Consider the following 25,536-nt stretch of genomic DNA (forward strand, 5'->3'; position numbering starts at 1 on the left):
CACAACAAAAAACAAAGCTGTTCTAGAGTATGGCGATTAAACGGCAAGAGCTAGAGTAGCCTGACGGCAAAAAAGAGCGCATGGGATAATGCTTATGATGGAATACCGCTGAATCCTTTTTCGGATTTTCCGCCGTGTGACCGCGCATAAACAAAAGTATGGAAATGATAATTTCCTGTGCTATTGCGGCAGCTTATACAACTCGGCACAAATCGTTTACCACCACCTACCGGGGGTTGACATTACGTGGCGCAAAATGAGTGGAAACTAAAAGACATTGAAGTGTGCCGGGGGTGTGAAACGAAAAAGTTCAAAAAATACAAATGAAATACACATTGCTACGGTCCGGGAAACCACAAAGTTGGTCATCAACTGGGCATTGGTACCGAATGTGAAATATGCGTTCAACCTGCCGGTTGGGGCAGGGGATTCGCCGAGCATCGTGAGCAGGGCTGAGTGGGCAGTGTGTCATGATGAATACACGGTAGCCACCGAGTGATGATAAGCGAACACAATTCCGAATGTCGAGCCGGCGTGTTATCCTTTTCATATTCACGACAGACGCGCACGTCATCTGCGTGACACGCGAATGTGTCGCCGTGGTGTCCGAGCTTTGGTGTGCTTAATTTCTCACTCCTTTTTTATGAATTTGTTCACCTTCTCACACACGTTCAAGGAGCGTAAATGAAGAATTTAAATCATCATTGTGCACGGTTGTTGATTTAATAAATTTATTTTGCTTCTTCACCATACCCGTCAACCGTGCATGCACCCCGGATGATAATGCGGAAATGGAGGCGCATGGTTGTGCAGCTGGCGAACAATGTGGATGGTTGCTAAGGACTCGATTTTTTTTTTACCACACACCGTTGAATAGAAACAAAGCACTGTGGAACCGTGTTCATACTTAATCTATCAATCCATTAACTTTTTTCCCCCACCCAGTGTACATAAGAAATGAATTATTTATTAAAACGAGAGGATAAAGAAATGGTCTCCCGCTAACGGAGAATCTTGCGCGAACGCAAGCGTGAATTGAACCAGAAAATCAACAACTTCATGAAGCCTTCAATTATATTATGTTCACAATCAGCCGCCAATGGTATAAATCGCAATATCGTAGGCCAGTGGGTGGCACCCCTTGCACCGGTGTGTCATATGGACGCTAGTATCATTATCATTAATGTCATTAAAATCTACAATTCACAACTTACCTTGTACTTCCAAGCGTGCAAATACATGACCAAATCCTGTGGCTTCGGATCGCGGTACCGCACTTTGCATTCGTAGCAGTGTTTGTCGGTTGTCATTTTATCCGGATTAAAGGCTAAGTCGGGCGATTCGTGTCCTGTTTGGGTGGCGACGGTGACCTGGTGTGTTTGTTGGGGAGGTAAAGAAAACAAACGAGTAAACCGATGAAAAGAATGTAATAAGAAAAAAAGGAAAGCTCCATCCGACGGGAAATGGAATGGTTACAGAGAGAGAAAAAAAGGCACACGCTTTGCTCAGCTGGAGCATATGGGTAAAGGAAGGATAACACAACAGGAAAAGTTGAAAATCTTATTCATATAAACACACACACTCACACTAAACCAAACACATATATACACACAAACACACACGCTCACGGGCAGTACAACATTCCTTGCTCTCCGGGGGGGTCAACTTGTTTGATTTGAACCCGCGGTCATACATATGTGTGAACAAAGGGACACACTCTCTACTACACAAGCCACACACTTGTTGTTAATGCGATGCTGTAGCTGACCGTAATCTACGATAAGATTAGGGGATTTGGCAATGGCGAACAAGCTTTCAAAATAACCGAACCGGTGGTATCTCGGCGTATTAGTGAAGCACGACACTCGAACGACTCCTACTAGGTGGGAGGGGTGTAGAACACAGGACGAAGATACTTTCCGCAAAGGCAGAAGGACGCAATCAATAATTGGATTGGGTGATTATAGGGTTCAACAACTATCATGAAAGATTAGATACCGGGCAGTGGAAGCAATTTTGGTTAATGCATTTTTAAACTTAATAATTCGCCACTGCTGCTTCTCTCCGGGATCCAGACGCGGGATAGTTGGTTTAACCCAAGATGCTCACCGTTAGCGAACGCAATAAGATGGGAATAGTAGTAGTAGCATCGCACTAAATGAAACGACCAGAACCATTGCTGTACATGGTGGTAGGTCTGGCAGGGTGTGGAACATGGGCAATGGCGTTGTCCGGGGTTACAGGTTAAGCAATCTAAGGGTACGTAGGGAGGAAGCCGAAACACATTGGTGCAGCCTAGCCTGAAACTCACATTTGCACCATTAGCATCAACGACCACAGCAGTACCAGCAGCAGCAGCAGCAGCAGCGGCAACGTCAGCAGTAGTACCAGCAACAGCAGTGGTAACGGTGGCAACACTGGTCGCTACTGGTGTTGCCAATTTGTTGCACTCTTCAAATGCAACCGTTTCTGCCTCATCAACCTGACCGGTGGGTGCGATTGCCGCAGTTGGGGACGGACTTGTGGCACGTTTAGTGCATTCCCAAGCTGATTTCGGTTTCCGCTGTGAACACATACACAAATTTCATTATGAAAAGCTAGCGTCTAACCAGGGGCGGTTTCTTTTGGCCGTTGTGTTGAGTATTAAGAAGTGCACCCTGCACGAATTACACGGATGGGGAATTGCTAACCAAGGAATGATGAGATTTGTTTCAAACAAATAATTCGTATTTTTGAGGTCTCAAGATTTGCTGGCACATGTTATGTGTGGTTCGTCGCGAGCAACTTTCAAATAGCTAATGGTGCAATACAGTGTAGATCATCCTTTCATTTGGGTTGCGTTCTTCAAACGAACAACCCAGGAAAATGTGGTCGATGCACACATTGTAAACGCCAGACAAACATTGCACAAGAAATACATGACAAACAAACCGAGGAACGAAATGTACGCCATTGTCGTTGCTGCACGACCAGCCAATGAATCGGTGAAAATTAGTATAAATAACCACTAAGTCCTGGTTATACCTTTGTACCCTTTAACCTTTCGTCTTTCTGTGCTCGTGCTGGCGACTCGAACGACTGAGTGCGCCGAGTAATAATGGTCACATTCAGTTTGTTTCACTTTTACCCACACACACACACACGCCTATAGCACGTGTGTTAAAACCAAAACCACTCGAAAAACCCGAAAATCGAGATTTCTATGACCCTCGCTCCTAGAGAGTGTAGAACACAACACCCAACCAGTGCAACACTGCTGTCGGTATGCACTTTTCCAGGATTTAAATTGAATATTCCGAACCTGGACACCCGTGCAAGGGTCCCCAAATGGCTCATAAATCCTTCAACGAAGGGCAGAGAACCGAACGGCGTGCACAGGAGCAGTACCAAACACGGTTTAATTTGGAGCGTATGCCCAGCACAAAACTATACACCGTTGCTTTACTCTGCAAACACATGGTTGTTGGTAGAGGGGGGTTTATCAAACGGGATGTAGGCCGGATTGTCAGTATCTATTTATAATGAGATACTAATCAGGTTATGTGTAGTAGTGAAATAATATCGCAGCAAATTGCCGAAAATGCAATAAACCCTCTTTAATATTAGATTTTGGGGTTGTAAATGGGTGGTTCTTCCTTTTTCGGTTGCATCGTTTGTGTAGTTCGGCCAGATGGTCAGCAAACCATTTCGTTCCGCTTACCGGGGTTCAACCGACACACCAACAACCAAAACGGGAAATGGCGCCAATGTTACGGGGCGGCCAATGTTTCAAAAGCATCCAAATTCTACAATTTGGAAACACATTCCATTCAGTCCGGCGAGACATTACACAAACGATGCCTAAATCCGGTTGCACGCTGGTGAAAAGTACAAATGGAGTAACATCCCGTCCGGGTCGGCCATTGCTAATGAATGTGGGGCAATCGAATTAGTAATGCCACCAGGAATATCATTATACAAACAAATTATCTTTGCCGTTATCAATGTACGGAGGGGGCGGGACATAAATGGGTAGCACAAACAAATGGGGACATTGTTGGGCAGCAGCACACGGTACGATACTAATTCAAATTTCCTTTTAGCACACACCTTAAGCGAGATTAATGGAAATGGGGATTAATTATGTGCTGGCGAGATTTTATGATGCTCAGTAAATTTAACGAAGGTTGCATAATGCAGCCGGAAGAACTTTCTCTTCACCGAGTCGATATGCCACGAGGACGAGTGGTTGTTGAAATGTTTCTCCCGAACTCAGAAACTGTGCACAATTCGCCGAGAGAATTTCTGCTTCTCACTGCACATCAATGCAAGAAAGATTAATACGATGATTATCGGAGGGTTTATCATAAATGAGGATGGACAGTTCGGTGTCTCATAAGCCTCATTAGGTTATTGACTGAAGGATAATAGGGTATTTAGGTTAAACTGTTTAGCTTTGATTTGAAAATGTCGAATACGTGCCTGCATTCGATCTAGATCACCAACTGATTTTGCGTTCAAGCTACTTGGGAAGCTTCTTAAGTATCTAGCTGATGGTTCTTCACCGATTTTGCTCCCGACAACAAGTTGTTACCGTTGTGTTGAGAATCTGAGGTTATTACGCATGCAGGATTCTTGCAAAACTATCGCCAACCAGCACGAGAGATCCTAATTTACGTCTAATTAACATCAATGATTTCACTTTTCTGCTACAGTCCTATTTGCCCAAGCTGAATAAACATCATTATAATTCGTGCGTTTGACGCCTGTGGGAGAGATAAGAAATACACACACACACACAGCGTGTTCCGAATGCGTTTGTCTGTTGTTCGGTTCCGGCAGAGCGTGTTATGGGTTTCTGCTGATTGCAGCTTTCTTAAAGTCACACAACGGAAGTTACGCGTGATGGTAGAGTGAGCAAACTCGTTTGAGTAGCTTGAAGGGAAATATCTGAGCGCTTCAGGCGATACACATGGACTTACCCGGTGAACGTCAGTGAACAAATCAAAATCACTACGTCTCTTATCATTGCCCCATGTTATCACAGGCAGTGTCACTTCATAGGCAGCATTTGTAGCATCTTCTGCCCCTTTTGTGAAATAATTTGATATACTTATGTGTCTGGACCTGATTTAAATATTTAAACAACTTTGCGTCATTGTGGAGCCATAACAGCTTAAAAAAATCAATATTTGGCGTGAGAGAATCACGAATCGGAGGTGGTTTTACGCAAATGCTGATGCGATACCGTTGGCGAAAACAGTCACAAAGGTTAAGAATAAATTTCGTCGTATAGTTTCCGCGAACTCATCATGGGGTTTGTGTTCTCGGAAGTTGTTACCACCAAGCACGTAATTTGAATTTAACTCCATGGAAATTCTTCATCCTTCGAAATCATCAAAAGGAAGGGAAAATGCTTATCTAACATGCTGTGCGTAGTTCCGAGTGTGGCGTTGGTTTTCGCGAAAAGGATTCGCTGTGTCAAACAGCCATTTCCAGCGTATTATTTTATGTTTGCTCGTTTATTCCGATAAGATATTACTCCGCAATCATAAATGGTGATGGCATTTCCAGATCATTATCATTGAAATAGTTCTCCGTGCTGGTCCACAAGGTATGGTAAGCGCATCGTGTTGCGGGCAGAGTTTTCAACAGGTTGGACATGACAAGGGCTGGCATCTTATCGGGCCGTTGCGCGACTGTCAGTGCCAGTGACTAGCACCGGCATAAAGAGCCAAACCATTACGAATTCTGTTCTGAGTATCATAGGCGAATCGTACCGAGCACCGGGCAGAAGTGAAGTGTGATACTGCTGGTATTTAATTTAATTTCCTTCGTTCTATCACCGGCGACTGAATGAAATGCCAGAAGATGCAGGCGTACATTGGCGAAAGAGAAGAATAGGCAAAAAGATTCATTTATAACTGGTCTGGTCTTCTAGGTTCTGGTCAGTGACAAGCCTTTCTACCGGAGAAGAATGCTAGTAAAAACCTTCATAATACTATAAATAAAGCAAATGGTAAAGGTCACAGTCACACATATGTTTAAAAAATAGTCTCGCAAAATGCATTCGAGTCACCTTTAGCTGTTCAACTAACACGCTGATCAGCTTAACATAGTCTCTAACTTTAAAACCAATCCCAAACAATAGCTGCTGGTGCCCAACATTTGAACCACAAAAGCTTAGCTTCCAGTCCAAGAACTCTCGCTTGCTCTACTTAATCTGTGGCATATTTTTTCTTTCGTTCCCTCTCTGTATCGCTCTTCAGCCCCAAAGTGAACTGCGTTTGCATGGAAAACGAATGATTATCTTCGTATCGCGATAACACGAAGTTTTTCCATTCCTGGCCCGAGCTGATATCACGATTAGATTTTGCCAACATGCGACAAGAAGCGGCGGGCAAAGTTTTTAATGAACCTCGAAAATCGAATTACTCTTATTATTTAAAATTAAATGAGCAAATCTGACAAGTGCGTCACCGTGCATCGTTCGCTCGGCATCGCGTTAAGGGTTTGTGTTTGTGTTTAGAATTTTGCGTGATTATCACCTCGTGCTGCTTTGGGCACCAAATATTTGTGTATTCGAGAACACTGTGGGAAAATGTTCAATCGTTTCGTAGCATAACCGAATGTTTATGCAAGCAAAGTTTTGATTGAGACACCTCCGTGGTCGATGAATTCGATGTATAAATATTTGTGACGTTGTCTAAACTGCGATTGATAGGCAGAAATTATGCTTTCATAACATACGATAATGTGTATCTTTGGAAGTTAATGAAAACGTTCAAGCGACCTTCCTCCCTAGAAGTTGAATACATTTGCTTGAACGATTCTAGTCTGTTGTGTGATGCATGAAGAATAATTTAAAGTTAACACGTGCATATTTGAATTACCTTCTGGGACTGCATCCGACTGCATAAAATGGTGTTAGTTCCCACTGCGCTGACGGCACTGTTGCTGTTGCTAATACCGGCGCTACTAACCGCGCTCAGCGTGTTAGGGACTAGCATCGAAGCGCACATATTCTCATGAGGGCTTTCGCTGCCAAGCGATACGGGCCGTGGACTTTCCGAACAGGGCGATGCCTCACGGGAAACACTCTCCGAGTCATCGTCCGATAGAATTTGTCCTGTAGGCAGAAATAGTACACGTTGATGCAATCAGTGGATGATGTTCGCAGTGATCCATTATCGTACGGAGCGCAACAATGGTTGATGGTGGGAAGTAAATAAAAAGAAAAAAAGATACACCCTCAATTACCTTTCACATCGTCCAGATCGTTTTTCATCGGTTTAAACATTGACAGTTCGGAGTCACCGTCGATGCCAAGCCAATTTTCTGCATTGTGAATATTGATCAGATCCTTCACCAGCTGCTCGTCACTTTTGCCACCGATATCGCCCCCACGGCCCTTGGCTGGACCGAACACATCGTGGTTGTACAGAGGATCGTTCACTACCGGATATCCTAATGGTGGTCAGCAGGCGAAATGGGAAGGAAAACGGGACGGATGAGATAAAGTCTTACGGGCGGTGGGGGTTAGGCGTCTGAAGAGGCTGCTTGCCCCGGATGAAATTGATTCATGCCGCGCAAACAAGCAGCATGGAAGGGGATGGGAAGCACCTACCAAGATATTGCAGATGCACCCTAATCTGGTGCATCCGACCGGTGAGGGGTTTGCACAGGACGACACTGCTACTGCCGTTGAAACCGAGCTTCTGGAATGTGGTCGTACATTCCTTACCCTTGGGAGAAACCTTGCACACACCGATCTTGTAGCTGACTACCTCGATGGGCTCCTTGCACTCGATGATGCCGCTAGAAAAAGGGGAAGCAAAAATAGTGGAAATGTGATAGGGGGATAGCACGAAAGTCAAACTAAAACTGAATCAATTCCATCCGTCCATCCGGTCGGACGTCCGGCTTTCTCCGCTCTAGCCACGCTACAACCTTACAACACTCAGACAAAAACGCAGCAGGAATTGAGGGTTCCCTAATCTTGTCCGTCTGGCCGACTTCCTGCAGTCTCTCCCTCGCCACTACTGCGAGCCACATTGATCAGCTGATGTCATAGTCACGCAGAAAAGTCCACAGCGGGTAGTCGATACGTTCTTCTTCTCAGCCATCGCCATTGGTTTCAATCAAACGCAAACCGTCCTGCCGCACAACGTATCGCGCACTCTTGGACGATGTGATGTGGCAAGACTAAAATGACACAGTTTTCCACCGCCCGGAAGATTCGCAAGAAGTCCTGAGACTTCTGCCCCCCCTCCCCAGGGTTACTACCCTGCACATGTCACGCGCTGTCTTCATACGGACGATGGATGTGCGCGTTCGTGTAGCGCTGAACGTCGTCGCCAGCTTCCATTAGCGTTTGTCTCGCTCGATGAAGCATAGTGTGCTGCCTTCGAAAGACTTTCTGCGGTGGAGTTGGAAGCTTTCAGCAACGTAAGCATTCCGTCCCTGTTAGTGCTTCCACTATCAGTTAACTCACATAATTGGAATCCTTATGAGTTGAAAAAAAAACTCCGACAGGATCGAGGTCGAGGCTAGACTGCGTACATTACATGACCACCTATGGGGAACCTACTACGGTGATGTAGGGCGTGCGTTTGAATCGTATTTGCGTTAAGCGATGCGTCCACAACTTTTAGCAAATTCAATTTAATTAACTTGACCACATTACGGCCCTCTAATGCATGCCATTTGGTGCCCACAGGAAAAAAGCAGTACTTTAATTTCATTTAAATTAAGTTATTAAGTGTGGCAATACATCTCAAATTTGGTTCGATTTGTAATCGTTGCAGCTACTTTAAGGATTCAATTACAGGAAACACAAATCTGATGCTATCAAATTAATTTAAACAACAAGGTTAATTAACGAGCGTAATGAAAGCCTATACTATTCATTACACAGCGTAATCATGTGAGCAATTAAAGCTCGGGCAATTTTTCCCAAACAAAACAATCTCGACCATATTTTCCAGCGAAACCAAACAATGCTTGGTAATATGGTTGATAGTGAATGAAGTAAAAAATTGAAATGTAATCGCAGTCATTCTCTACGTTAAAAATAAACAAACAAAATGCGAAAAAAGAATTCAATTTCGTTTTAATTGAAAATCGGATTTCTTTCCGGCTTAGCTTACAACTGCCAGGTTCGGTTCGGAATGGTTATCAATCGGATTTTAAATCACGGCACCGACATACTGCATCAACCGAGCTAATTCACTTCGCATGTAATCACACACACACGACGGTAGAACTGTTCACACCCACTCCCAGTATCGGGAGCTGAATCGTTCATCCGATTAGCACAAGACGATTGATTGAACGGACGTGGACGATATGCATGAGATTGCAATCAATTTGCATCTTTGCGCAGCGGCCTGATGCGGCTCTGATCGTATATTCTTCACCGATGGAGAAGCTGATCGCAATACTTACTCAGGAAATTCGCCTTCCACCCGGCAGATATACTCCTTCTGCACCTGCCGGTTCCGGATCTGGTGTTCCATTTGGCGGGCCTTCTTGGGACTGCGCCCAAACAACAGCAATCCGGATGTGAGCCGATCCAGCCGATGGATGGTGCGGAGATTTTTCAAATTATACTCCTTCGCCAGGATGAACACGACCGTATTGTGACGGTAACGTCCACAGGGATGTACCTTGGGTGCGATGCGAGGCAAGCGGTAAAGTTTAGTAATCAGTCGCATTCGGTCGCATTTTGGAGATGGTTTGTACTGCCAATTATTGGCATTATACGAGTGAATGAAGGTTGGATAATGAACAGTTTAAAATAACAAGGAAAGGGGGAAAACTATCAAACAAATGCATTAAATGCGATGAAAAGTATTATGCGTTTCTATGTTTTTTTTTTGTTAAACTTCAATGTATTTGAATGCCGGAATGTTGTAAAGATAAAGAAAGTAAATTAATTATAAGTTTATCGTTATAAAAGCAACGCAGAAACACACTAAGGGTAAAAAATGAATTTAAAAACGACATTAGTAAGATTAGTTTCAGAATGCAAATCGAAGGAAGAAAAACGTACTCATGTGTTTGATTTGATTTCGGTTGGTATGTTAGGTGGCTTTTTCAGAGTATAGATTTAAAAAAGCGATACATAACTCTATTTCCTTAACAAATAACTAGACTATCGCAGCAATGCTTTATGTTATTTATGTAGAAAAATGCATAGTGTTGCATATGTTACAAGCCTTAACGATTTCCTCTGGTTTAAAAAAGGCAATGGCATCACAGTAGCTCCACACTGCACAAGTGCTGCATTTTGACTCATTACACTTAGCAATTAGGTCAAATCTATCCGTCATCTAATGAGGTATGCACGCAACCGAACGTCCGGGCAAAGCGTACTAAAGGTTGGGATTGGTTTTATTTGCAAGAATTATGAGACACAGAACCAGCACGAAACAGCAATAAAAAAAATGTTAATGCAAACGTTCAGTGCCCAGTGCACCTGACAAAATACTAATGGCGTGAAAATTCCTTGGAGTAATCGGTAGTGTTCGGTAGAATCCTGTGGCACAAACAGGTACTGGCTTCAGGGGGAACGATATCACGAGCATCGTTATCCGTTTTGACCAGCCAGACGTCCGCAAGCCGCGAGCATGCCGGTAGGGTTTCACACGTAGGTGCGGTGTTGTTGATGTGGCGTACGATTGCACTGTTCGTGTAACAAACTATTTCGCTTTCGAAGTCGAAGCCCTCTTTTGCATCTGCTGTGTTGACTCTGTAGCTTCATTACCGTTGGGCTTCGGTAGAGTGTGGAGATACATTCCTGCTGTTCATACGGCATGAAGCTAAATTATGATAGAGCAACAACATGCAACCACATATTTACTGCTTCATTTTACTCAACTCGAAACAGACAGGACAGTTAGCTGATGACGTACAGTACTGCTCCTTTTACGGCCAGACAGTGTGAGATTCCTTCGTTGAATCACTAAACATCTGCAACGTAATTGGGCTTGTTGGGGAGAATAGTAATGAATGTTGCTTTCGAACGTAGCAGCAAAATAATATTGAGAAATATCAGATCACCTAACCTTGTAACCTTATTGTACATATTTACGTTTGTAAGTGTTGCATTTTTAATCGTTAAAGTCAATTTGAAGTCAGTTTCACCCTTCCCCCTAATTGGCTTTTCAACTGTTCGGTCGATATTGGATTGCCATGGGCTGAATAGAAATTAAGCTCATCATTTCCTTTATTCAATTACGAGCCAAAGTGGTTGCCTCAACTGAAAATGCAGAAAAATGAATATTTCCCTGTAACTATCACAACACATTTTATCGTCTCTGCTGGATCTCACTAATCGTTATAAATACTTTGCACATGTGTTCGTTCACAAGGCGGGCATTACAGGGTACACAAAGTATGTAATCATCATTCGGGACGGTGGTAATCCTATTAGCACCCTTTTTCTCGGTCCTTAAGTCAAAACCAACAAATCAAGCTGAAATTTGCCTGACACCCGCTATACGCCGTTCGGTGGCCTCCCATAAATCGACTGAAATTTATTGCTGTCCCAAGGATACACACCTAGTAAAAGTATCCAGCAAAACATCCCGACCGCACGGCGGTTTGATACGCGAAATACTATCTACCAGCGGTGTGCTGGATGCTTTAGAGGCTACAAAGTGATCCTGGGCGAAACAGGGAGATACCTTTCGCATTTAAATTTTCTCCCATTATTGCCGGCGCACCTCGTGCGTACACGTGCGTGCGGCCACGTACGGGATGGAAGCTCAAACAACGATACCAAACACTCTGCCTCTGTGTCGTTATTTGTGCCAGAAGCTCATGGGATTGAATTTATTTAAACGCAAAAGTCCCGGTAATGAATCCCAAAGTCTGGCTTATCGGTATCAAAACAAAAGGGATAATCTTCTTAATATGAAAAGAAACACTGATGCAGGTTTAAGGATGTTTTTTATGGTCCCGCTGAGTATTAGACAAACCCCCGTAGTGGCATGGGGATGGACTACCGGTAGAGAAAAGCAGGATACTAAGCGGCCAACGATAAAAAAGGGGCTACGATTTTTGCTACGTGCTGCTGATAAATATCTTCATGTTAATTACTGGCACAGAAAACTTGTCCCCAAACTGATAAGGGATAACCGGCTAAGGCATGGAGTGCTTAGGATGAAATTAAGTTAATTTGTGTGATTTATTGCTAATGGTAAGTAGATTATTGACCCAGGTCGAATCCTTGAACAGCGTGGTTTTGTTGCAGTTATTTCACATTACACAACTTAAACGTCGCTTAATCCTTATTTGAAATTTAGAAATCGAAAGTATTATGAGCGTTTGTTTTTTTTTATTAAGGATTCACTTGACTTCATAAATAGATGCAGACCTTACATCACCCGGAAGGTGGCTCTTATAGGTGAAATTGACAACGGGTTTATGAAGAGTGACATAGCACAATTGATTCAACTTAGGTGTGCCAAAATGGTGAACTTCCTTTGATTGCCAACGATAGCAACTGTCATTCAAACAAGGTAGAGAATAAACTTGTACAACTATTTTAGGAAAAAGGTACATTTTTGTTCAAATGCATTTTCTACGAAAGTGGGAATGAATTGGACAGTAATAAATTGATTTGTAATACTGTGAATTGAGCAGTAATAAATGACACGTGCCAATTTCGAGCAGCTGACTCCTATAAACGAGGGGCATTCCAACTCATTTATTGATAATTTTAATAAAATAGTTTTTCGTGGTCTGCTTTATTCTGCAGAAACTGAACTGCCTCCAATTGCTGTGTGCGCATTACAAATTTGCCAGCTCAAGCTCACCCATTTCCTAAGGAACTTGTTCCGTAAAAATGATCGCTCTCAATAAAATGCGAACAAAATCATTAGAAATCTGAAACCGGATACAGCCTCTTCCAGTGAGCGGAAACTTTTACGTAGCTTTTGCTCGAATCCGCTTGACTGTCACGGCTGGATTCGACTCGATTGCTACAGACGAAGCGTTGTGATGTGCCTAACTTTGTGTGTCATGTTTTTTTTCTCCTTTGCTAGCGTTCCCATCATCACCACGCAAAACGACCGACAGTGTAAGGCATCGATCCGATTTGCGAGGGTTCTTCAATTTGAAAAGATGCTTCCGTTACTCGCTCCTTGATAGCCCTGCATGCTATCCGCAGTGAATCGTTATAGAGCTACTAAAGGACTAACTTTTTTCCATCCTCTCGCCGACCAGCCGCTCAAATCTCATCGGGCCGGCTGCCGATTGGGTAGAGTGCGACTCGAACGGATGGCCTCTAAATTTTACTTCGTTACCACACGACCCACGGTACCGACACGAAGGCGGAAGAGTGAAATCGAAAACGAATAAAGATGAAAATTTATCTAAGAAATGGGCTCTGACAAAGCCCCCCGAATGGTCGCCAAGGGAATGATTGGGCGAAAGGCAATTCTTCGACGTCGAAGCTACCGTTGGTTTTGTACTGGGAAAACAATTTTCCTTTCACAACTGCTCAAACTAAAAGTGTTACGAAGTGGATGATGATAGTGTACGGCAAGAAAATAGCCGTAAACTTGATAACGTTCAACGATGTTGCCGCGATGTTGCGTCTACGGGACACATTTGGTGTGGTTGCATGAGAACATTCTTCTGACACACACATTACAATCTTTATTTCATCGTTTATTAATGCTTGGGGAAACTGTTAGGTATACTTCTGTGATGTCTTTGTTAGATGGCTTTTTAAGGCTTTGAGGAGCATACTTAGCAATATTATCATTAATCGCTGACTTAAGATAAATTGTTAGTTTCAAAAGGCTCGGGGTGAAATTTCTTACCGATAATAGCATATGAAATGAAATGCCAGTCTTGAAGAGAACATCATCAGTTACATGCTCTTTATTAGTTGGACAAAGTTTATCAAGCGTGCAAACCATATATAAATAGTAATAATTCTTGTAGACCATAAGTAATCATATGGTCAGTCTCAGAACGGTTTTTTACAGGAATGTACTACGACCAATTCCATTGGTTTTGTTGTTTCGTTTGCTCTGGTAATGCTCGCCTCGGGTTGAAGAGCCAGGATGGGTAAGAATGTTGTTGACGTTCCCCGTTGCTTGAGGTTTTCAGTAAGGTACGGATCCAGCATCGCAGTGTGGTTTCGTAACACATTCCAACAGTTGCTGACCGCCGACCGACTGCTGTACTTGTTGCAAATCGGCGCAAAAGTGCGACTTCAACCAAAACAACACAGTGAATAAAGGGGACCCGAAGTCAAACACAGGGCAGGCATTGGGGGAATGGGTGTGAGGGTGGAGGTCGATAAACACTCGCCAATCTTGCATGGGGCAGTGGTTTCTGTCAAACTACTTTACTCACCGGCAGCGAACAAGGTTTGTCCAGCACTACGAGATCATTATCGACATAGATTATTTTTATTGAATGATCTAGCACGGGTGTCTCGTGTCTGTTGCGGCCGGGTACGAGTGAACAATAGCCAACATAAGAAAAGACACACAGAACGGGCGTCAAGGTGCCGATGTGGAGAGAGAGAGAGAGAGAGAGCGAGACACAAAGAGAGCATTTTCCGGATTGTTTCCGAACAACCGTGGTGTGGTGGGATTTTAGCGCACAGCAACCAGCATCCGGTGTTTGGGGTTGCGCAGGGTCGGCAGGTTCACATGTGTGGCACGAATTCATTGCAACGAATGATGACGGCGGTGGGGGGATCAATACCATGAGTCACAGAATCCGATCGGCGTCCAGGTGCAGCCACCGTTACACACGCACACATACACACATCCGGGCAGAGTAATAGATCAGTGTTATTAAAAATGGATTTTTTTATCTTTGGTTTCATCAGCCACGTTCATTGCTGTCATTTGTGTTGTTACAGGGATTAATTATTATATGATATAGTTGGTGAGAGCTGGATTTAAATCGGAGTAGGGAGATTTTTTTTGCATGAAGTCCGCAGACTGACAAAACCGCAACATTCTGATGATTGTTTATAGTGCAATAAAAAGAAAAAGAAATAAATGTATGATCCAGAGCAATATTATTCGTTTGCTAACTTGTACGTTCGTCCATTTCTCATGAAGCTTCTTTTAGCGTATGCTCAATAAAATCCAAACAAGCAATCCAAATGAAGGGATTTTTAGAAATAATTTAGCAACATTCGTTCACTCCAGGGAATTTGTTTTCAAAAGTCTTTTTAAAATAAAAGGCTTAAGCATTTTTTAAGTAATAAATCAAAGTGCCCCGATAATAAGCACGATGTGAATGTTGGTGATGTTGTGTTTGGATGTTTATGTGTTTTGTGTGTAGATTTGTTTAGAAAGATGTATCATTGCCACAGTCACAATGAAACGTGCATGAAAGCGAACGATTTCAAACTGAGTTTTGGTGTGAAGTATGAATTTCACTGCAACAGCATTCGTATCCTTCAACTGCTGTGCGTTTAAGCTAGTCGTTCCATGCTGCGTAACAAGCATGTTGACAACGACCATGCGCCTCCATCATCGATGATATATTGTCAATGTCAAGCGGTTTTGAGCAGCGTAAAAAAATCAGTTAGTTTTAATAACAAACATCAACGTTCACACACTCACACAACCACAAATATCACGCACAAAAAAAACACAAAAGCATCGAAGAAAAAACTCTTTTTTATATATTTTCAATTTATTGCTTAGGCGGCGCATTGCAGGCATCACAGGGTTAATGATGCTGGTGTGTACGAAAGACGATCCTATTAAATTGTTCAGACACATATTACTTCTGCACAGCAATATGTGCGACAATCTTATCACACAAAACGGTACAAAACAAAGACACAAATGTCAGGGCATGAGTCATCATTCAGCGGAAATCTTCATCTTCAAAACGAGTAAACAAACTTCAGACAAATAAATATAAATCTTCGCTTTTCCTGTGGCACGAGGGGCTGATAGTGAAACCACTTTGAACGAAGCGGTAATGCAGGGTTATTAAGCTTCTTTTTTATGGGAAAACAGTAAGTGATGGACTGGAAATCGCAGATTGAAGCCATGGTGAATAACAAAAAGTGTAAAGCACATAAAGCTTAAGCGGAGGACACAAAAAATGTGCTCGCAAGTAGAGGGGACCTGTTACGGTATGATGCCGTACAATTTTGTGTCATTTTCCATAACCCTCTCATATCCTTATCTTGTGACGCATACAACAAAACATACTTTGCAGTGATTTTTATATTGATTTTGCTTGATGTATAGTATGTCGAGTACATGGGTGTGTGTCGGCGAGAGGGGTTTTGTTTGATTCATGCACACACGCACAAGTATATTGTGGACCAGCGAAAAAAAAGCATCACGGATGTGATTTGCAATATTTTATTAGATTAAAGCCAAATAGAAATGCTGTCGTAGATGCGACACATACATGAATGGGGAGATTATAATTTTATCTTCCATTTCACTCGCTATTCCGTTCGACGTTTAACCTTTCCGGTGTTTGATAACGCTATCGAGTGGAGTTGTTTGGTAGCTGTTATGCAAAAAAGTTGTTTTTGCTGTCCAGGTTTGTAAGCGATTTGAACAAGTTTTTACAACTTATGCAAAGATTCTGCGAAAACCTGGATCGCAGTTCAATTTAACCTAACAACTTTAATAGAAACAGGCAGTCCACAGTAGAGGATATAATGTTATAGTTTTAAAATGAACTAGAATGTAACAATAAGAAAAAAATCCGTTTCCAGGATAAATTGTTCGCCCAATCACGTACTAAAGGGCGATTATTCCCCAGTGAAATCAATCGAACATCGAGATAACTCACAAATACACAATAGGAATCGTTAGCAGTGACGGCTAATCGCCTACCGGCGGAGTTTCCGAAATTGAACTGACAGTAACCGCTTCATTATTTTCATTTTCCCAAAATACTGCAAATCCCAAATCAACCACTTCGAGTTGCTCTTGCAATGGTGGGATATAATCTAAGAAACAGTGAAACAGCTCAAAATCAATCTTCAATCCGCTCTTGGTGGACAACATTCTAGCCATTTTTGTCATTTTTGTGCTGTATTATGTATGATATCCAGTTTTTTTAAACGAAAAAGAGATAAATTTTCTACACCTTCTGATGCAATCGGTAGTTTTTAAGATAATATCCATAGCTTGGAATATTGTAAGTTTTTTAACCTAAAAGCTTTAACCTTCAATTTTTATTTTTTTACAAAGGAGTTGAGTGTTAAAAAATGAATATTCTATTAAAAAATAAATAATGCCAAATTATTGTTCATTGGCAATGTCACACAATATTTGTTTTGAATTTTTGATGATCAGTGCTCAAAGCTCAGTGCTGCTTTTAGAGGAGCAAATTAATTGAGAACACAACAATGGTGGAACTTTAGCAACGAATTGTCAAATTTCATTTGAATGTACCATTTTTCAACAGACACAATACAAGTGTTTTTCTGTTCAAATGCAGCATACTGTTTGGTTCAATTTTTTGTAAGACTGTTTCCATTTTAAGTGCCCGTTTTAAGCATTTTAGCGTCTTTGTTGAATTGTTAAATTTTGTTCTTAAATTTTAAATTTAGTTTTCAGCCACAGATAGTCTCAAAACACATCATTGTATACAAAATCATCCTTTAAATATTCAATAATGACGCACAACAAAATGGTATTAAAAAGCATGCAAATTTGTATTCTCTCTGTTCATCACTGTCTTTCAAAAACACATTTAATTGGCAAAACATATTAGTAAACTGTAGTTAGTTATGCAATACAAAGCCGGATTTACATTACATTCTAGCGATAACCTTTAATCAAATCAAACATAAGCATGAGCATGTTTTTGTGTAACCGATTCAGCGTATCATCGCGTTTAAAGCATTTTAGTAAGCGTAACAAGCACTACAAAATTAAGGTAAAGAAGAACTATCTGAATGAAGTAAAGAAAATGGCGGTCATTTAAGCCACTTACTGGTATAGATGCTGGTTTGTTCACAACCACAATATCGTCGTCCATGTGCACTATTGTGATTGGCTGACTAGTTACTGGAACTTCATGTCTGGAAAATACAACACTCATATGTAGATGATTTTGGTAAGGGTTTGTTCGGGTGTTTTTTTTTTGTTTGAAGTACTGTCAACAATTTAAATGAGAAAATCAACTGATCAAGCGATACACAAAATAACACAAAGAGGAAAACATGTTTTGCAAACAAAATCATATAATCAAACGTTAATCATCAACTGCCGGATATATGGTTGATGCCGATGATGGTTGTATTTGATTACGTTAAATTGTGTATAATGTAGTTCCCAACGAAGCATGACGGAAGAAAAAGCACCAACTTTTTTTTAAATATACACAAACAATTACATTCCAATGCGAAAAGCATGTAGTTCAAAATAGCACATTAAACGAGTAAAAGAAAAAAAAAATAGTTGGAATATTTCAACATTTTGATTTAATGGCACGAAATGTAGGAAAAACTTAATCGTCTGACTTAAAAACAAGACAAAACGATGATAGAGATAGCCACCATGGAATGTGATCAAAACTTTTGCTTCATATCGTTTAGTTTGTCCGTTATGATTACCATAAAATTTAATGGTTCTTATTACAGCAGTAGCACGAAGCAAGTGACGGTATAACTGTTATGCATAAATTCACCTTATCTAACGCTCAGTATCAAAGTAAGAGGTATGTTTTTCGAAGCAAACACTCATTAGTCTCATTTTTTTTATTTGATAAAAACAATCATACACCGCACGAAGTTGGTGCAATTTCTTCTGTCAGGCAAATGGGGCAGAATGATTAGAAACGAAGAAATCGAAGGAATGGCAAAAGCACAGGACAATGGATAAGCATAAATGTAGAGAGTATGTAGTGACAGTAAGGTATGTACGTTTGTAGCATGTTTCGGGAGTTCTACTGTCAATTGTAAGATTAAATTAAAAAAAGTTAGATTTTGTTCGGCAATAAATATTTACAGTTGAGTGCAATTTGATAACTTGGAGCGTATGTGAGTACGTATTGAATTTTCGCCAAATGGAAAATCACATTGAGTTACGATTGTAATTTTGTATCGAACACCGTACCACACATATTCTCGCAACATTATTGAAAACTCAATAATGTAAAGTTATTTTGCAACCTAGAAGGGTTCGAAAATCGATGTTCACTCCATCAATCTTTCAGGCACCTAATAACAAAAGAACGAACGGACATCTATGAACGAAAATATTTGCTCAATCATGAGCGGTTTCAGATGATTCGATTAGAATAAAATTTGTTACATAAATGAACTGTACATCGTTGTTGGATTTTACATAGCAAAATAACGTGGTAACATTTAAAAAAAAACACAATGACAGAAGCATGATATTTCTTATTTAGACAAAGTTTTGTACAAAATCGATACAAGGTTGATCGAAAATTTCGTTACACAAGTTTTGGAGTCTGGATGGAGAGATGTATGCTTGGAGGAGGGGGTGAATTCTAAGTTTTTTTTCAGTTTCAATTTAACATAAAAAACATGAAAACATAAAATTTAAAATTTAAAACATAAATCTGTACTTGTAACGAAAGATTCCATGTACGGGTTTGTCTATGGTTTAATAATCGATTGATTGAATTACCTGTGTACGATGTTCGCTAGGAGATCGTTATGTTTTAACCTATAGTCAGTTGGCACTTTTTCGTAGTTCACGGTCAGAGTACCTGCCTTAATGCACCGTTCGTACTCCTCCGCCGGGTGCGCTCGAAATTCTCGGGCAAACACGTCGAGAATTTTTTCCCCGACCCAGCGGCCTTTAGTAAACGTTGTGAAAGTAAAATAGTATGGATAAACTTTTCGCAGGCCTGTTGAAGAAATTAAAATAGCCGTGTTAGTTCACTGCCAAACCGCAAACAGGTGTATTTAATTGCTTTTAGCAATATTACTTTTGAGCACTCGTAAATTTTTTAATTTCATATAGACGTATGTTTTTGACTTATCGCGATTAATCGATATTTCCACTCACCATTTTCAATATAGTAAGATGTTTCATGGTACCGTTCATCGGTGAACCCGGGCCGTTTTGCCTTCAGCGCTTTTGTTTCCAGCTTAGCCTGCAAAAAGGAGAAAAAAACAATCAAAATCGATCTCCCATTTGTGTAATACATTACATATTTATCTGCAACAAACATATATGACACCGGTCAAAAGACTTATGCATTATGTCGATCAAAAGACAAATCGAATCTTTTAGTAAACCTTTCCCAGTAAATGTTTGCAAAATAAGGTGTGTTCGAGGATGTTAAGGATCAGAGAAATTGTATTCTCTAAGACATCTTATCCCATTCTCAGAATAAGTGTATCGAGGAAGTAACGTCGAAATGAATTTTGATAAAGGATGACTATAATTATAGGCCAACTTTTCCGGCAGCGAAACGCTTTTATCGATACCTGCGTTTGACAGGCCTTCCTGATAGTGGTCAACGGCAATTTACGGTTTAGGATGGGACAGAGTAGCTCCTATATATAGACAATTTCGTCCCCTGTCAGTGATTTTAAATGAATTGTTCGTGATCAAACGATGTCAACTGCAGGGACAAGAGTATAACCTCGATAAAGTGTGTAAGTTGGACGAATGCTATTAATTTGAATAATTTTGTTTCAGTATCAGAATTGTCAAAAAACAAAAGTATAAGCACTTCGATAATGCCAAACACTGATTCTTGTAGCTACTGTATTCCATATGTATATTATGTCGTTTTATCATCAAAACATATTCAAACTCCACTGCTTGCACGGTACACTCGTTTATAACTCCTAGAGCTAACAAAAAAAAAACACAATGGGTAATAACTTTGTTTATCATAGACCTGCACAGGACTCGAAACAAAGTGGATGAAAAAATGTATTACAAACCTACATGCACTGAAACGCACGCCCAAACAACAGTGCACCACAAGAATATTGTGAAACATGTCACGCTTCTTTTTCTGCACGGCATACAACTCGCAGCAGGAAAGTTTTCTAGTTCTTATGCATGTCGGCAAGACGCATCGCTTTGTAGTTGTGAAGAAAGCGGAATAGTTTGTTATGCAAAAATTATACTTGCTTTGAACGAGTTTCTTGCAGAGGAAGTTTATCCATAGCCGCCGGATGTAAACCGCAGGCACTACTAGAGACTACAATTATAAACTCTTGCCCATGCTTTCACAGTTTTTGTGCAAGCATATTCATTTCCCGGGATCCATCTGCTCGCCTGGAATACGAACCATACTTACATACGTTCATTATATTTGCACTTGCACTCCATATGGTACGCGGCGATGATGCCAACGGTGCGGCATGTTTTGTGTAACGCTTTAGCTGGAAAATGTCCATCCAATTCGGTGTTGAAGTGCCGTTTTGCCGAAAATGAGCACATATTCTACGCCGTGGCATCACACACCCAGTCAACGCATTTCATTACACATTGTTTTGGTGGAAAATGTTACACTTGTTTTTAGAATTGATTCACTTTTTCTTTTATTTGTTGTTCACTTTGGTTCTAATTCCAATACAAAGGCAACTTTCTATAAATTCAGGGAAAATATGTAAAAGAAAAGTTATAGCCTTCGTATAATCGTAAATTTGTGACACAAGTTGTAATGAAATTGGGCAAAATAGCTAGGTAACGGAAGGAATATCTGCACTAGTAGCAATGCATATTAAATGAAAAACTTTATCGTTCAGCATGAAACCAGTTCTAGGACTGGTGCACTGACGACATATAGTAAGTAACACTGCAATATTTGTTGCAGTAGTAGCAGCGTCAGATTGATGAAAGCAGTCTTTTTTTCTATAACTTCTTTCACGATGAACTGACAATCATTGCAACAATATTCCTTCCATGATCGTCTTTGTGAAGTATAATGATATTATAGTAGACTTTGTAAAGCCCTTGAAAATAAATTATTACACATTATAAATTGTTCATAAATTCATGCCGTCATAATAAAAGTATAAATAAATAAATAAAAAAATAATAATTAAGGAAGAACTATCAATGCCAACACTCCAATTAAAATAGGCCCTATTAAGCCTCCTCTGTCCATGAAAACGGTTTAGAAAGACTTTGAGGGCTGGATCGTCCAGTCTCATTCTCATGACATGATCATGATCTCATGACCGGCGCGAGGCGAGTGGAATTCAAATCAAAGGCATATGTGAGTATGGGTAATCTAAATGTTCTTTGATGGGCCCTTCGACACGGGAATATTGAGTGGATAAGTTAAATCAGCCTGTCTTGTGATCAGTCTAATGGGATCTTGTAAGGCTTACCTGCCTTAATCTGGAAGATCTCTGTAGTCATTTGAACATTATTTAAGTAAATTGTACCTTTGTTAACTAAATTAACTAAACTAAATTACCTAACTAAATTAAATGGAAATAGCGTTTAAAAATGTTTTAACCACGACTCTAGGTATCTTTACGCATTGTTGGAATCAAAACTAAAATAAAAGAATTAGTTGAACCAGATTTTCCGTATTGTCTAAAACGCTTGATATATATTTTACCGCTCTAGCTGTTTTCTATTGTAAAGGAAGAAATCAATATTACCACACCAACACAGTTTGCCTATCGTGTACACACCAGAGCAAGATCCTCCGGTTAGGCAATCTTTCCTGCTTTTCACTTTACACTCCACTCGGAAGGGGCAGTACTTTAATAAACCATTTGCACTGTTTTTCGCTCGCTTTTACGTTTTGCAATCTTCCGTCCGCCGCCGATGCGAAACCATATTTTCCCAAGCCAGACAACATTCATTGTTGTCATAAACAATAACCTTCCCCAGATCGGTTGGGCCTTTTATTAGGCCATCGCGCATCGGCGACGGCGAGGATATGGCCGGTTCGCCAGTCTCACCAGCCAGCACACCAGCGATAAGGCCAAGGTTTGCTTTTTTTGTTTTATTTTGCTTTTGCCTGACTGTTGCTCGATGCCCAGCCTATTGCTTTTTTCCGTCCCATCTTTAGTATTTACGTCGATGACCAAACCCCTATCCGTTACGCGGGAAATTTGCATTCGGTTCGGTTCGTTCTGGTTCTTTACCATCGTGGGGTGATTTTCCGCGACTGGTCCGCAAACGCACTCACACGCAGCGATAGCGGCGCGCTGTCATACTTTTTCATTACGGCTTGTTTAATAACGCACACTGGTTCGCTGTAGTATAAATTAGCGTTTTCAATTTCATCCTTCGTGCCGCACTGGCGATATTTACTTAATCACGCGCATCCTGCCAACGCTGGGGTTTCGCATTCAACCGCAGCTCACCGCTTGGAATCGTGCGCGTTGAGCCGGGCTATAATTTAAAATATGCTACTACCAGAATTTAACAGTCGCGGATATGTCTTGGGCGAGTTCGTGCTTGGTTTCTTTTGGTCGGAGCGTGTAAGAAAATTTATCACATGGGGAGCGTAGTTAATAAACGCCGCTGCTGATGAGTAGTGGAAAAAAGTTATTTACTTTTGAAGTCCTCAACATCATTATGTAGTGACGATAGCGATGATACCATGGCAAATAAATTAGTTAAATAGACTAATCAATTCAGCTTCAAATGAATTCCATTTCTTCGGTATTATACTCTTACATTACACATTATTATTCGATATGAATTCATGAGGTAGTAGATCTGTCAATTATGGCTTTTTTGGCTTGATTTCCCCAAAGAGAGCAGTCAGCACTGCGTATAGATACTAAACTATCCAAAGAAGATTTAATACTGTAAGTTGGCCTTAGATTTTCCTGACGATAGTTTAGAATACCGATCAGTACCATCACGTTTCACTCTATACCGAACGTAAGCATGACAACGTTGTTGAACAATTAGCTCTAAACGCGTTTCTCATACACATCAACTAACTTCAACTCAAATAAAATGAAAAAAACAAAACAAGACTGAAAAAAATCAATCACCAAGCACTGTTTTTACCAGCATCCCGTGAATGGTGGTACCCTTCCTGTCTGGCGTCGAAAAACCAAGTACAACCATTATCTTGATTGCTGTTGCTGAACACATCCATCGCGTGATGATGGTGTTTAATTAAAACGTGATCCAATATCCGATACGTGACAAAACACGCTTGATCGTTAATCGATTTACAGCACGCACGAACCCCGCACGGGTTTACCTGCTGACGGGTAAATCAATCGGTCGGCAGACACGGCAGACGTCAGCCGAGGATGTGAAGCGAACCCTACCACGGAACGGTCTTTTCTTTTGATCGGTTCCCAAAACAAGTTCAACCCAGAGGGAATAATCCAGCACAGAGCAGGTGTCGGTTAAATGGTAACGATAACAGCAAACGAATGAAGGACGCACTTGCTCGTGATCCACAAAAAAACTACTTTAGAATGTATTATGCGTGGAAGACGCGGCTAAGAAAAAACGCATCACCGACACCAACCGAGGGCGGTTCCCTTTATGGCCGTTGGATTGACGGTAACGCTTTAAAAAAGTACAGTAGTGAAATATTGCAAAAAACATACAAACACTCACACACACAACACGATCACATCTAAGCCGCAGCATCCTACGGTTTTGTACGTACCTTTTTCAAATCCTTGACCGGTTCGCTTTCGTCCGCTTTTCGCTTCTCGGTTGAGACCAGTTTCGTTTTTTCCTTTTCCGTCATGATAATCTGCGTAATGGGAAATGATGAGAGCGACGGGAGAACCGGAAGCGGCGGGTGATGATGATACGGACGCGAATTAGATGGCCGGGATTGGGATTGGAGGCAAAAAAGAAAAAAACAAGAAAGAAAATACAAAATTAATCAAAACGAAACTTGGGACACATTTTTTGTCTTGCGTCGCGTATTCGCTCATATTCTCCCTACAACGGACCGTTGTGACCGTTGGCTTCACGATGTACCGATGCGTACATAGGAGGAAGCATTGCGGCAGTGTACGAATGGCTGTGACACCAGAGCTAGTGCTATAAGTGTACGGTGATTTTATTTTCAATTTAAAACATTTATATGTAAAAGAATGGGCTGTTTTCACAAGTTTATCAACTGTGCTTACAAAATTGTTGTGCACACTTGCATAAAGGGACGAGAAAATTGAATGACAGAGGATTCAAAGAGAAAAGTAAGAATCGCTGTTTTTGAATCCTGATTTGTCAGTCGCTTAGTATAATAAATGTAAATTAAAATAATGTTACACAACGTTTACACTATTCCTTCATTCCATAAAACTTCACAAACATTCGAAACAAGGTGCCACCGAAAAGTGCTACTTAAGACCTAACTACACCGTACTGTTTTTCTTAACGGCAATTACCTTGCAAACATATTTGCGCTATAATGCGAACATTTTCTTTTCCACAGGTACATCCGTTATCCGACAACGAGCACCCAAACAAACTCTCAGCAAACTAGTTCAAAGTTTTTCTACTGTACTCTCGGAGGTTATAGCCACTGAACGTAGTCACTGAATGCATCCTCAAAAAGCTTGATTTAGTCAACATAAAAAATGAAAACAAGCGTTCACTTCCATCCCGTGTGAAAGGCTTTCAATTATTCTACCATTTTCCG

The 25,536-nt window shown here is 41.0% G+C and overlaps 1 protein-coding gene across 6 annotated transcripts in view; it reads right to left on the minus strand.

Annotated features, from left to right (window-relative positions):
* LOC118509871 (RNA pseudouridylate synthase domain-containing protein 2-like) overlaps window positions 1–25,536 on the minus strand; it is a 174,573-nt gene that overhangs the window by 12,017 nt on the left and 137,020 nt on the right. For 3 of the 6 annotated variants that reach the window (XR_004905946.1, XM_036051098.1, XM_036051095.1), the window contains 10 exons: window positions 24,550–24,639; window positions 19,989–20,076; window positions 19,605–19,827; window positions 17,941–18,028; window positions 9,427–9,647; window positions 7,607–7,797; window positions 7,240–7,446; window positions 6,873–7,108; window positions 2,312–2,563; window positions 1,215–1,370 (listed from right to left, as the gene is read on the minus strand). Coding sequence is in view for 5 of the 6 variants with exons in the window: in XM_036051098.1 (XP_035906991.1) it covers window positions 1,215–1,370; window positions 2,312–2,563; window positions 6,873–7,108; window positions 7,240–7,446; window positions 7,607–7,797; window positions 9,427–9,647; window positions 17,941–18,028; window positions 19,605–19,827; window positions 19,989–20,076; window positions 24,550–24,639 (1,752 nt within the window). In the remaining variant the exon portion in view is untranslated. Of the gene's footprint in view, window positions 1–1,214; window positions 1,371–2,311; window positions 2,564–6,872; window positions 7,109–7,239; window positions 7,447–7,606; window positions 7,798–9,426; window positions 9,648–14,355; window positions 14,444–17,940; window positions 18,029–19,604; window positions 19,828–19,988; window positions 20,077–24,549; window positions 24,640–25,536 lie in introns of all 6 variants that reach the window. The other 3 variants (XM_036051099.1, XM_036051097.1, XM_036051096.1) reach the window with 2 other exon arrangements.

Source organism: Anopheles stephensi, chromosome 3 (genome assembly GCF_013141755.1).
Source record: "Anopheles stephensi strain Indian chromosome 3, UCI_ANSTEP_V1.0, whole genome shotgun sequence".
In the NCBI taxonomy this organism is placed as follows: domain Eukaryota; kingdom Metazoa; phylum Arthropoda; class Insecta; order Diptera; family Culicidae; genus Anopheles; species Anopheles stephensi.